Source organism: Apium graveolens, chromosome 4, assembly GCF_009905375.1.
Source record: "Apium graveolens cultivar Ventura chromosome 4, ASM990537v1, whole genome shotgun sequence".
Classification (NCBI taxonomy): Eukaryota; Viridiplantae; Streptophyta; class Magnoliopsida; order Apiales; family Apiaceae; genus Apium; species Apium graveolens.
In genome coordinates, this window is record NC_133650.1 from 50,406,184 (window position 1) to 50,419,958 (window position 13,775).

The 13,775-nt window shown below is 40.7% G+C and overlaps 1 protein-coding gene across 1 annotated transcript; it reads left to right on the forward strand.

Annotated features, from left to right (window-relative positions):
* Nucleotides 1–12,500: 12,500 nt before the first annotated feature.
* LOC141718542 (secreted RxLR effector protein 161-like) lies at nt 12,501–13,148 on the forward strand. The gene has a single exon (XM_074520923.1). The coding sequence runs from the start codon at nt 12,501–12,503 to the stop codon at nt 13,146–13,148; it is 648 nt and encodes a 215-aa protein (XP_074377024.1).
* The last annotated feature ends 627 nt before the right edge of the window (nt 13,149–13,775 follow it).

The window sequence follows — 13,775 nt, forward strand, 5'->3', positions numbered from 1 at the left end:
GCCTGATTGGATGGTGATCACTGGTTTCTATAATGGTTTGGGGGCCCAATCTCGGCCCATGCTCGATGCAGCAGCTGGAGGCGCCTTATGGGCTAAAAGCTATACTGAGGCGTATAATCTTATAGAGACTATGGCTGCAAATGAGCATCAAAACCCAACTCAGAGGATGACGTCAGGTAAGGTAGCAGGTATTCTGGAAGTTGATGCAGCCACCGCTATTGCAGCCCAGCTTCAAGCGCTATCAATGAAGGTTGATTCTTTGGCTACATATGGAGTTAATCAAATAGCTATGGTTTGTGAGCTTTGTGCAGGTTCTCATGCTACGGATCAATGTTCTCTTGTCAACGAATCTGTTCAGTATGTGAATAATTATCAGCGACAACAACAGCCTGTGCCAGCGACCTATCATCCTAATAACAGAAATCATCCAAATTTCAGCTGGGGGAATAATCAGAATGCTATTCAGCCACCATATCAGCAAGGAGTGAGTAAACAGTTTAACCCACCTGGATTCCAGCAACCATAGCAGTATGCTACAAGGCAATCATATCCTCAACAGGGAAGTACAGCTGCACCTACTAGTGCTGATTTTGAGGAACTTAAGCTGTTATGCAAGAGTCAGGCGGTTTCTATCAAGACCTTGGAAAATCAAATCGGTCAATTAGCCAATGCAGTGCTCAATCGTCAACCTGGCACTCTTCCCAGTGACACGGAAGTACCAGGCAGGAAGGAAGCTAAAGAGCAAGTCAAGGCTATTACCTTAAGGTCTGGAAAAGTTGCTGATGCTGAAAAGGCAAAAGAAGGAGAAGGTGAAATTAGAGATGAAGAAGCTAAGCAAAAGGAGAAAGTGGCGGAACCAAGGAAGACTACTATTGAACACACTCTGCCTGAGGCTAATACAGGGGAGAAACAGCTCTATCCTCCACCACCTTTTCCTAAGAGATTGCAGCAACAAAAGCTGGATAGACAGTTCGGTAAGTTTCTGGAGGTGTTCAAGAAACTTCACATCAATATACCTTTCGCTGAGGCTCTGGAGCAAATGCCTAGTTATGCGAAGTTTATGAAGAGTATTCTTTCAAGGAAGGTGAAACTGGATGACCTTGAGACCGTTGCTCTCACGGAAGAATGCAGCGCTGTTCTGCAGCAAAAGTTACCACCGTAACTGAAAGATCCAGGTAGCTTCACCATTCCTTGCACCATTGGCAATTTGACTTTTGACAAGTACCTTTGTGATTTGGGAGCAAGCATTAATCTGATGCCGTTGTCGATCTTTAAAAAGCTGGATCTGCCTGATCCAAAACCCACATACATGTCTCTACAATTGGCTGATCGTTCCATTACTTACCCAAGAGGCATAATGGAGGATGTGCTCGTCAAGGTGGATAAGCTCTTCTTTTTTGCAGATTTTGTTATTCTGGATTTTGAGGAAGATAAGAAGATTCCCATAATCTTGGGAAGACCTTTCTTGGCTACTGGCCGTACCTTGATAGATGTACAAAAAGGTGAACTTACTATGCGGGTACAATATCAGGATGTGACCTTCAACGTATTCAAGGCAATGAAATTCCCTACAGAAGATGAGGAGTGCTTTAAAGTGGATGTGATTGATTCTGCGGTTACTTCGGAACTCGATCGCATGCTAATGTCTGATGCATTGGAAAAGGCCTTAGTGGGGGATTTTGACAGCGACGATGAAGATGGCAATGAGCAATTACAATATCTGAACGCTTCTCCCTAGAAGCGAAAGCTGGACATGCCGTTTGAATCTCTTGGTACTTCTGACCTCAAGAATGCTGAAGGAAAGCTCAAACCATCAATAGAGGAAGCACCTGCCTTGGAGCTCAAGCCATTACCTGAACACTTGAGGTATGCTTTTTTAGGTGATGCATCTACTTTACCTCTCATTATTTCAGCTGACCTTTCAGGTAGTGAGGAAGACAAGCTCTTAAGGATTTTGAGAGAATTCAAATCGGCTATTGAATGGACCATAGCAGACATCAAGGGGATAAGTCCTTCATATTGTATGCATAAAATTCTGCTAGAGGAAGGTAGTAAGCCGACTGTGGAACAACAGCGAAGACTGAATCCTATCATGAAGGAGGTGGTGAAGAAAGAAATTCTGAAATGGCTGGATGCAGGCATCATTTATCCTATTTCTGACAGCTCGTGGGTAAGCTCCGTATAATGTGTACCTAAGAAAGGAGGTATCACTTTGGTAGCAAATGAAAAGAATGAGCTCATCCCCACTCGAACAGTTACAGGATGGAGAGTATGCATGGATTATAGAAAATTGAACAAAGCCACAAGGAAGGATCACTTCCCTCTTCCATTTATTGATCAGATGCTTGACAGGTTGACAGGTCATGAGTATTTTTGTCTTCTGGATGGTTATTCAGGGTATAATCAGATCTGTATTGCACCAGAGGATCAGGAAAAGACTACCTTCACTTGTCCATTTGGCACGTTTGATTTTCACAGAGTTTCGTTTGGGTTATGTGGCGCCCCGGCCACTTTTCAGAGATGTATGATGGCTATATTCTCTGACATGATTGGAAATAATGTCGAAGTGTTCATGGATGACTTCTCCGTCTTTGGACATTCATATGATGAATGTTTGAATAATTTGCGCGCCGTACTCAAAAGGTGCGTGGAAACTAATTTGGTGCTCAATTGGGAGAAATGTCATTTTATGGTGCGTGAAGGCATTATTCTTGGGCATAAGGTCTCTAACAAGGGTCTGGAGGTGGACAAGGCCAAGGTGGGAGTCATTGAAAATCTTCCACCACCTAATTCTGTGAAAGGAATCCGTAGTTTTCTTGATCATGCGGGTTTTTATCGGCGATTCATCAAGGACTTTTCAAAGATATCTAAGCCGTTGTGCAATTTGCTTGAGAAAGATGTGCCTTTCAAATTTGATGAGGAATGTTTGGCAGCATTCGAGACTCTCAAGAAGAGTTTGATCACTGCACCAGTTATTACAGCACCAGATTGGAAAGAACCATTTGAGATGATGTGTGATGCGAGTGATTATGCGGTAGGTGCAGTTCTGGGACAACGCAAGAAAAATCTCTTCCATGTGGTCTACTATGCGAGTAAGACTTTAAATGGGGCCCAAATGAACTACACCACTACTGAGAAGGAGATATTGGCTATAGTCTTTGGTTTCGAGAAATTTCGATCTTATCTACTTGGTACAAAAGTAACAGTATTCACTGATCATGCGGCTATTCGCTATCTGGTTTCCAAGAAGGATTCGAAGCCGAGACTCATTCGTTGGGTGCTTTTACTTCAGGAATTTGAGTTAGAGATCAAGGATAGAAAAGGTACTGAGAATCAAGTAGCTGACCATCTCTCTAGGTTGGAGAATCCCGATTCTACTTCACAAGATAGGACACTAATCAATGAATCTTTTCCGGATGAGCAGTTGTTTGCAGTTCAGGAGGAAGAACCATGGTTTGCAGATATTGTAAACTATCTCGTCAGCAATGTAATGCCTCCTAATTTGACCTCCGCTCAAAAGAAGAAGTTTCTGCATGAGGTGAAGTGGTATATGTTGGATGAACCATATTTGTTTAGACAGGGAGCTGACCAGATCATCAGGAGATGTATCCCGTTCTGTGAGACGGAGGGGATATTACGAGACTGCCACTCCACGGTTTATGGTAGTCACTATGGTGGTGAGAAGACGGCAGCTCGTATTCTGCAAGCAGGTTTTTTTTGGCCCACTTTGTTCAAGGATGCTCATCAATTTGTTTTAAGGTGTGATCGTTGCCAAAGAGTGGGAAATTTGACAAGAAAGGATGAGATGCCATTAAATGTGATGCTTGAAATCGAGGTCTTTGATGTTTGGGGAATCGATTTCATGGGGCCTTTTATCTCATCTTGCAATAATCAGTACATCTTGCTGGCAGTCGATTATGTATCAAAATGGGTAGAAGTTAAAGCTTTACCGACAAATGATGCAAAGGCAGTGCTAAATTTTCTTCATAAGCAAATTTTCACAAGGTTTGGAACACCTTGGGTAATCATAAGTGATGAAGGGTCGCATTTCTGCAACCGTAAGTTCACTTCTATGATGCAGCGTTATAATGTGAATCATCGAGTGGCTACTGCCTATCATCCGCAAACAAATGGTCAAGCGGAAGTGTCTAACAGAGAGATAAAGCGCATTCTAGAGAAGGTTGTTTGTCTGTCAAGGAAGGATTGGTCTTTAAAGCTCGATGAAGCTGTTTGGGCTTACAGAACAGCATACAAAACTCCACTTCGTATGTCCCCGTTTCAGTTGGTGTACGGTAAGGGATGTCATCTACCTGCGGAGCTTGAGCATAAGGCCTACTGGGCATTGAAAAAGTTGAACCTGGATTTAGATGCAGCTGGTAAGAAAAGAATGCTTCAGCTTAATGAACTTGATAAATTTCGACTTCAAGCGTACGAGAATAACAAAATGTATAAGGAAAAGGTGAAGAGGTGGCACGTTAGGAAGCTACATCCTAAGTTATTTGTGCCGGGCAACAAGTTCTCTTATTCAACTCTCGGCTCCGACTTTTTCCTGGGAAGTTGAAATCGAGGTGGTCTGGACCTTTTATTGTCAAAACTGTGTTTCCACATGGAGCGGTGGAAATTTTTGAGAATGATCCGGACCAAGCATTCAAGGTTAACGGTCAGCGTTTGAAGCACTACTATGGGGACATGGCAAACCGAGAAGTGGCTAGCGCCATTTTGTTGACTACTTGAGAAGGGTACGCAACGTCAAGCTAATGACGAAAAAGAAGCGCTGCGTGGGAGGCAACCCATGAATTGTTATTACAGGAACCCTTAGAAGTTAATAACCTATCCAAAACCACAAAAAAATCAGAAAATCAGGGCTGAAAAAAAAATTTCCAGTGACCCCCTGAGCGCCCGCTCAGCTTTGCTGAGCGACTGCTCAGGGGTGGACTGCCAGATTTTTTTTTTTTAAGTTCAGAAAAAAAAAACCAATTGTAGCCCATAAACCCACGATTTGTTCCCACTACGCCATCATTTTAACCCTTAATCCCCAAACCCTAATCTAATTTCACCTATTCCACATCCTATATATACATACACATATCCTACATATCTCCCACAAACTTCCTACACTTAAACTCTCTCCCAAGCACCAAAACTCAGTTCTTAAACACTTTTATTGGAGAATCAATGGCACCCAAGAGAGCACGCACTATCGATAGCATCAGCACAGTCCCTACTGCTGATTCATCAAGGGGTACTGCTGCAAGGCCTCGGTTGACTGACAGAGCTGCGGAGGAGGAGTACACTAGGCTTTTGGGGAAGCCGATTCTAAAGGAGAGAGGGTTTTTACCATCGGGGAGGGATGGTGAGTTGCTACCTATGATTGCAGAAAAGGGGTGGATAGCTTTTTGTGAGTCGCCCGAAGCAGTATCGATGAGAATGGTTTGCGAGTTCTATGCGAACGCGAAGGCCGAAAAGAATGGGTTTTCTGTGGTCCGAGGGCTGATGGTTGATTATCACCCTGCGGCGATTCGCCAAGTGATTGGACAATGAGAGAGGAAGCCCGAGGAGGAGAACTGGAATGAGAAGACTGCTGAGGATTTTGACTTGGATTTGATTTGTGTGACTCTATGTAGGCCGGGCACAGTGTGGACCTTCAAGACCGGCACTAATGAGTATCATCACTTCCCGGCGATCGCTATGAACAGGTATGCCCGTGCATGGAATGCATTTATTTGTGCTAATATTTTGCCTTCTTCGTATGCACACGAGGTCACAGTTGAGAGAGCACAGTTGTTATGGGGAATTCTTCATGAGGAGTACTATGTGGACCTTGGTGAGTTTATCTACCAAGGAATTCTGAAGTTTTTGAGGGGAGCTAAGCATATGAACATCCCTTATGCATCCACGGTTACGAAGCTGTGCCGAGCAGTAGGAGTGAACTGGCCGGCTCATGAGCAGTTGCAGTTGCCGGCAGCTCCGATTGATTCTGGAACTCTGAATGGGATGCAGGAGTGGACCGGTGGTGAGCCTGAGGAGCATGGGCTGGGTTATCATCTTCCAGGAGGGCGTCCAGCACGAGGTGCTACTATGGCTAGGCCTGGGCGTGATGAGGCTGGTTCTTCGAGAGCTCAGGAGGGTGCCGGGATGGCTGATACCCAGTATAGGAGGCTTTCATGGTGGATGGATGCCATGTACGAGACGCAGAGCAGGTTTGCTAGGGAGCTCACCCTTGCATTAGGGACTGCTTTTCGGGGCCTTGGAGCTGATATCCAGTGGCCGGTTTTTGGTGAGGACTCTGCATACCCGCCGCCTGATACTCCACCCACTGAGGGTGATGATGATGATGACTCCGAGTAGGTATACCCTGTGTTCCTTTCTACTACCTTCACTGAGGACAGTGAAGATTTTAAGTTTGGGGGTGGTAGTTAAGGAATACTGTGTGTGTGTCATATAGCTGCATATTCATGATAGTTTAGTTCATATAGTTGCATAATTTATGCCATATAGTTTTTTTTATATAGCTTTAATTGTTTATCATGTCATGTAGCTCATGCATTTACCATGATCCCTTTTGCGATGATTTATCGACTGAATTGTGATATTGATGCGAGTGTAGTGATAGCATTAAAGTGATATTAAGTCGTGTAGGTTGATATGCATGCTAGAAGCACTTGTAATTCCACTAAGTCTTAGAGAATGCGTAAGGGCTAGATTGTTGTTATGATTTGATTGTTTTCGAGGTCAATCTATTTATTATGCTTATAATTCGATAATAGGCTCTTAGTGATAAAGGCATGAAAAAAAAGAAAAAAAATTGGAGTAAAAAAAATGGAATTTGTTGCTAGTTGTGGCTAGGCGTCAAATGGCTAGTAGCCGGCTCGCATGTTGTGCGAGTAGTCTAGGGTTGAGCAAGATGGAGCAAAACGCACTTGCTCAGAAATTTTATAAAAAAAAAATTGTGGTGTTTATGCATAATTGATTAAGAGTGGGCTCTTTGGTATTCGAGTTATTAAGTTCTTAGGGGACTTTGTGCCTAGTGACCTAAGGCTTTTAGAGTATGGGATCCGCTAACCTAACGCTCGTTACATGAATACCATTGTATAAGTCTTTTGTGGACCTCACTCATTGCACGGTCAAATAAGCATTTGTGTTGTGAATAAAAAGCATGATTCCGTAATAAGCTCCAGAATTCTTGTAGTGTTGTATATCACTTTGTGCCTAGAATTTTTATTCTTTGTATGATCATGTGATTGCCTTGAGGATAGTCGAGTCATAATAATTGGTCTAGTTCCGAAGCATATCTGTTAAGCATTTGCACACACCACGTTTCTGGCTGTATGTCCGTTTGCATGAGTTTATTGATCTTTTGTTGTCTAACTGCATTTGTTGAGATGTTGCAATTTGGTTGGTTTATTCGTAGTAAGGGGGATCGCTGCATTTTCATATAGATTGCATTCATGCATGTTTTTATTTGTTTTTGAGTCTGTGACGCTTGAGGACAAGCATCGATTTAAGTTTGGGGGTGTGATAAGTGGCATTTTATACCACTTCAGGAACGTCTTAAAATGGCTTAAATTGGTGTCTTGAAATCAAGTATTTTGTGTATTTGATGCGTTTTTCTAGTGTTTATGCGTTTCAGGGTATTAGTTGCATTTCGGGGGAGTAATCATCAAGAATAAGCCTTGGCATGTGTTCATCATTGAGAGAGGGAAGAAATGGGCAGATTATGGCGAAGGAACGGAGAAAACTCAGGAATTTTCCAGAAGGGTCCTGATCGCCCGCTCAGCTATGCTGAGCGGCCGCGCAGAAAGCTGAGCGCCCGCTCAGCTATGCTGAGCGGCCGCGCAGGGTCGGGGAAAAAAATAATTTATTTTAGGACTTCTATTTCTGTTTGGCTTCGACTTCTATGTAATCTGAGTTTTATGGGACTATTATATAAGTAGATTTGGAGACGTTTTCACGAGAGAGGATCGTGGTATTACGCAAGGAGAGAAGAAGATAAGGAAGAAGACCGTTTAGTGCACAGCAACGGAGAGGAAGCATATTTTCTTGTGATTCTTGTTTCGTTGTAACGTTGGATGCTAGTTTTCTTACTTTGAACCTATTTACTCTTGTGACGTACTCTGATTTAATATAATTAGTTTAGTTATATTTTCTTGTGTTTGTTTATCATGATTTCATATGAACCCATGATGACGATAAGTGCTATTATGGGCTAATTGTGATCATGGGGTTACAACGGATTTATTATGGAATTCTTTAGTTAATTGTTTAATACTTTAGTGTGTGATGATTGTATGATATCTAGTTTTGGTTGTGCGTATTCGTCTTATGTGCGTCGTGAACATATAAGATAGGGTGTTAAGCTCTTGTGAAGCGACGGTGGATCTTGAGATTTAGAACTTGCCATGCTAGCATAGGTTCATGTACGTTGTGCATGATTAGTGGATAACTCTAACAGTTTTATTTGCCCTATGTAATCAAAAGGAATAACTTGTGCTTAAATCGTTGTGTTGTCAATTTCTGTAGACATATAAGAACTCAACATAATTGATGACTATTCAACTTCTATCTTGATTGTGGATGTTGGTAGAATGGTATTAGTACAATGAAAGTTGGCTTTTATCAGTTTTGTGTTATTCGATTAATATCATCACTGTCACATGCTAAAGGTAATAACAATGACTATTGAAGGAAGTAGTAATGAAGTTGTGATCTCATGAGTGTTTTATTATTGATAATTTGAAGTGTTAATTAAGTGATTAATTAAGTAGTTAATTGTAGTTAATATTTAGTCAACAATTCTAAGTGTTAGTGTCTTAACATTGAGAAGTAATCATACATTGGTGAGTGAGTTTAATTAGACAATAAATTAGTCTGAGTCTCTGTGGGAACGAACTAGAAAGTATTCTATATTACTTGCGAACGCGTATACTTGCGTGAATATTAGCGTGTGTTTTCGTCCTAACATATACACTTAGCTATGAAAAATAATATAGACCACCCCAATGTGGCATATTGTTTAGTAATAGGACTGAAGTAACATTTAAACAAATTTAGGTGGCATACATGTCACACATCGTGGCGTACCAGAAACTTATGGTGTTTAAATGTTAGTGCATTTAATTTTAATAATTGTTAGAGGAATCAATAGGTCTTAATATTTAATGCACCATGTGTAATGTGATGTTTTTCTTTCATGCATGATTCTTAGGATAAAATGGAATTTAATCCACTATTCACCATACTTAGAGATAGCACACTTAGCGGACCTAACTATATTGAATGGAAACGAAATTTTGACATTGTGTTGACTGCTGAGGAGTATAAGTTTTGCACTTATGAACCCAAGTCTGATCAGCCTGCTGCTGATGTTCCTGAAGATGAGAAAGAGTATTATAAGAGGTGGATTAAGGCTGATGAGATGTCGCGATATTACATTCTGGCAGCAATGTCGGGTGTTTTTCAGCATCAATATCAGTCTATGGCCACTGCTTCGGATATGCTCTTTAATCTCAAGGAATTTTTTGGAGATCAGAATAGGGTTGCTAGGCAAGTAGCCATGAAGGCTTTAAAGAACACTCAGATGACTGAAGGAACACCTATAAGGGATCATGTTCTCAAGATGATGTCACATCTGAATGAGATAGAGATCCTTGGTGCTGAACTTGACGGGGAAACCCAGATTGACATTATCCTTATGAGTTTGTCCAAGAGTTTTGAGCAGTTCCGCTTGAATTACAACATGAAAAAGAGGCAGTATAGTCTCGCGGAACTGCTGACAGAACTTCAGGCAGCTGAAGGATTATTTCGGCAGAGTGTTCAAGTGAATGTGGCTGAGAAAGGTTCTTCCTCTAAGCCGAAAGGTATAAAGAAGAAGAAAAAGGCTCAGACACAGAAAGCTGTGAAGGAAGTGGGAGTTCAAGGTGGTGTGAAAAAGCCTAAGGGAAAGTGCTTCAGGTGCAAGCAGTCAGGTCACTGGAAACAGGATTGTCCTGTTCCCAAGAAGACAAACAATACTGGTATGTCTCTTTTTCTAGTTACAGGAACATTTATAGCGGCTATATCTACGAGCACTTGGTGTGTAGATAAAGGAGCCACTGATCATGTTTGTAATTCTATGCAGGGGTTCCAGCTATCCAGAATGCTTAGAGATGGTGAGATATACGTGTTCATGGAGATGCTACGAAAGTAGCAGTAGTTGCAGTAGGACTTATTCATTTATCTTTTGGTTCTGATAGGATTTTGGTTTTGAACAATTGTCTTTATGTACCTTCTTTTAGAAGGAATTTAATTTCGGTTTCTAAACTTGCTTTGGATGGTTATAATGTTTGTTTGGATTGTAATGTTTCTATTATGATGAATAAATGAATTATATGTTCTGGTACATTGCAAGGCAATTTGTATATAATTAATCCTAGTCAACCTGCACTGCAACTGCAATATAGGGAATTGAACAACACATCTTCTAACTCTACTAAAAGAAAGGAACCTTCTAGTTTGAAAACATATCTTTGGCACCTGAGATTAGGTCATATTAACTTGAGGAGGATTCAAAGACTGGTAGTAGATGGGCCTTTAAGCTCATTGGCAGTGGATCCATTTCCAGTTTGTGAATCCCGCTTGGAAGGAAAAATGACTAATAGGCCTTTCAAGGCAAAGGGGAATAGAGCCAAACAAATGTTAGAATTGGTTCACTCTGATTTAGGTGGACCCATGAATATCCAAGCAAGAGGTGGTTATGAGTATTTCGTCACTTTCATTGATGATTATTCTAGATATGGGTACGTTTATTTGTTGCGCCGTAAGTCTGAGTGCTTTGATAAGTTCAAAGAGTATAAAGCTAAAACGGAGAAGTGACTTAATAAAAGTATCAAGTCACTACGATCAGATCGTGGTGGCGAATACTTGCTTGGAGAATATAGGGAATATTTATCAGAAAATGGGATAGAATCCCAATTAACTGCACCAGGCACACCCCAGCAGAACAGTGTAGCAGAGAGAAGGAACCAGACTCTTTTAGAGAGTGTTAGATCGATGATGAGTTATTCGGATTTACCCAAGTCGTTTTGGGGACATGCCTTAGAGACATAAACTTATCTTCTGAACTTAGTACCTTCTAAGTCGGTTCCTAAAACCCCCTTAGAATTGTGGACCGGGGATAAACCGAGAATAAAATACATTCAGATATGGGGTTGTCCAGCACATATGCTGAACAAGAATGCGACTAAGTTAGAATCTCGTACAGAAGTAAAGTTGTTTGTAGGCTACCCCATGGGAACGAAAGGTTATTTATTTTATAGTCCGAAGAATCGGGATGCCATTGTTAGCACCAATGCAAGATTTTTAGAGGAGAACTATATAATGAATCACAAACCCATGAGTAGTGTCATTTTAGAGGAACTAGTGGGAGGGACAGATAATACCCATGAAGCTGTAGTACAAGTAGAACAACCACAATAAAATGTACAACCTGTCACTAATACCGCACCAGTGCCTCGTCGTAGTGGGAGGGTTATTCAACAGCCTGATAGATTCATATTTTTGGGAGAGTCTTCAGACTTGGTCTCTGGTGAACATGATGATGATCCCCGTACATACAAAGAAGCAGTAAAAGACAAAGATGCAGATCTTTGGCAAAAGGTGATGGAATCTGAGATGGAATCAGTGTATTCTAATCAGTCTGGGAGCTCATGGAACCACCCAAAGGTATAAAACCTACTGGATGTAAGTGGATCTACAAGAAAAAGAGGGGATTAGATAAAAAGGTGAAAGCCTGGAAAGCAAGACTTGTTGCGAAAGGGTATACTCAGAAAGAAGGTATCGATTATGAGGAAACCTTTTCGCTGGTAGTCATGCTTAAGTCAATCCGTATTCTTTTATCTATTGCAGCTCATCTCGATTATGAGATTTGGCAAATGGATGTCAAGACAGCTTTCCTTAATGGAAGTCTTGAAGAAATAATCTATATGCAGCAACCAGAGGGATTCATTAAAGAAGGCCAAGAGCATCTTGTATGTAAGCTTAAGTGGTCTATTTATGGACTTAAACAAGCTTCTAGGTATTGGAACATTCGTTTTGATCATGCAGTCCAATCGTATGGATTTGATCAAAGTCCAAGCGAAGCATGCGTGTATAAGAGATGTAAGGGAAATGCAGTGGTTTTTCTAGTACTATATGTTGATGACATTTTACTCATTGGAAATAATGTTAAGATGTTGTCTTCAATAAAAGTATAGTTGTTCAAATAATTCGAAATGAAGGACTTAGGTGAAGCAGCATACATCCTTGGGATCAAAGTTATAAGGGATCGCAAGAAAAGGATGTTGGCTTTATCTCAGGAGCCCTAAATAGATGACGTATTAGCTCGTTTTAACATGAAGGACTCCAAGAAGGGTAATTTACCTTTCATACATGGAATTTATCTATCAAAGAGTCAGTTCCCTTCGACACCTAAGGAGATAGAGAACATGAAGGCAGTTCCTTATGCTTCGGCATGTGGAAGCCTAATGTATGCTATGTTATGTACGAGGACTGATATCTGCTTTGCCGTGGGCATGGTTAGCCGATACCTGTCAAACCCAGGACAGGAACATTGGAGTGTAGTAAAAACAATACTCAAGTACCTGTGGAGGACTAAGGAGTATATGTTAGTTTACAAGTCCTCTGATTTATTGCCTTTGGGATATACTGATTCAGATTTCCAGACAGAAAAGGATAAGAGAAAATCCACCTCGGGATGTGTTTTTACTTTGGGAGGTGGAGCCGTAATATGGAGGAGTGTGAAGCAGAAATGTATTACAGACTTAACCATGGAAGCCGAATATGTGGCAGCCTCTGAGGCAGCCAAAGAGGCTATATGGTTCCGAAACTTCTTGCTGGATTTGGATGTGGTTCCTAATTTTCCACGGCAAATCACGATTTATTGTGATAATACCGGTGCTGTGGCAAATACCAAGGAACCACGGGCCCATAAGGCAGCAAAACACATAGAGCGTAAGTATCACCTCATATGGCAGTTCGTTAAGCGAGGAGATATCATTGTGGCTGATATAGCAACAAAGGATAACCAGGCAGATCCTTTCACGAAGAGCTTACTAGCTAAGGCTTTTCAGGAGCACGTGGAAGCGATAGAAGTCAGATACTTGGTCACATAGTTATTTAGTTGGTAGTGGATTGCTTGTAATAAACACTGATATACTTAAAGAATATCTTGAGTATAAGTGGGAGATTGTTAGGGTTTCTACTGAAATATTCGTTTGAAGTATATACTTTAATAATAATTATTTGAGAATCTTGAATGCATGTTTTCACATTGTCTATATATTATATATTGTAGACAATCTAGTATCAAATGGGATAGCAGAAGATTAGATTGTCAAACTCCTTATATAATATAATAAAGGGTCACAATCTAAATTGGTATTAGACAAACCACTAGAACGGTTGAAGTATTATTTAGAAATAGTTTATCTTGACTATTGAATAATACTTGTATACTTTGTGTATATTGAATGGGATCAAAATAGTAGAATAATTATTTCTTTTATTCTGACAATAAAGAAGAACTAAGATTCTACGATATTATTATTACTTAGGTTCTTAATCCGGATGTAGTAATTGACACTTGTATTTAATGCACATGCCTTGATTCATACATTAAGTAATTTGTTTTAAATTACGAATTTATGTATTGGGCAATGACATTATATGCAGAGTGGGCTATTAACTATAAAAGGAAACTGTGTCCGAAAAATATATTCGGGTGATGATGTCCTCTTGAA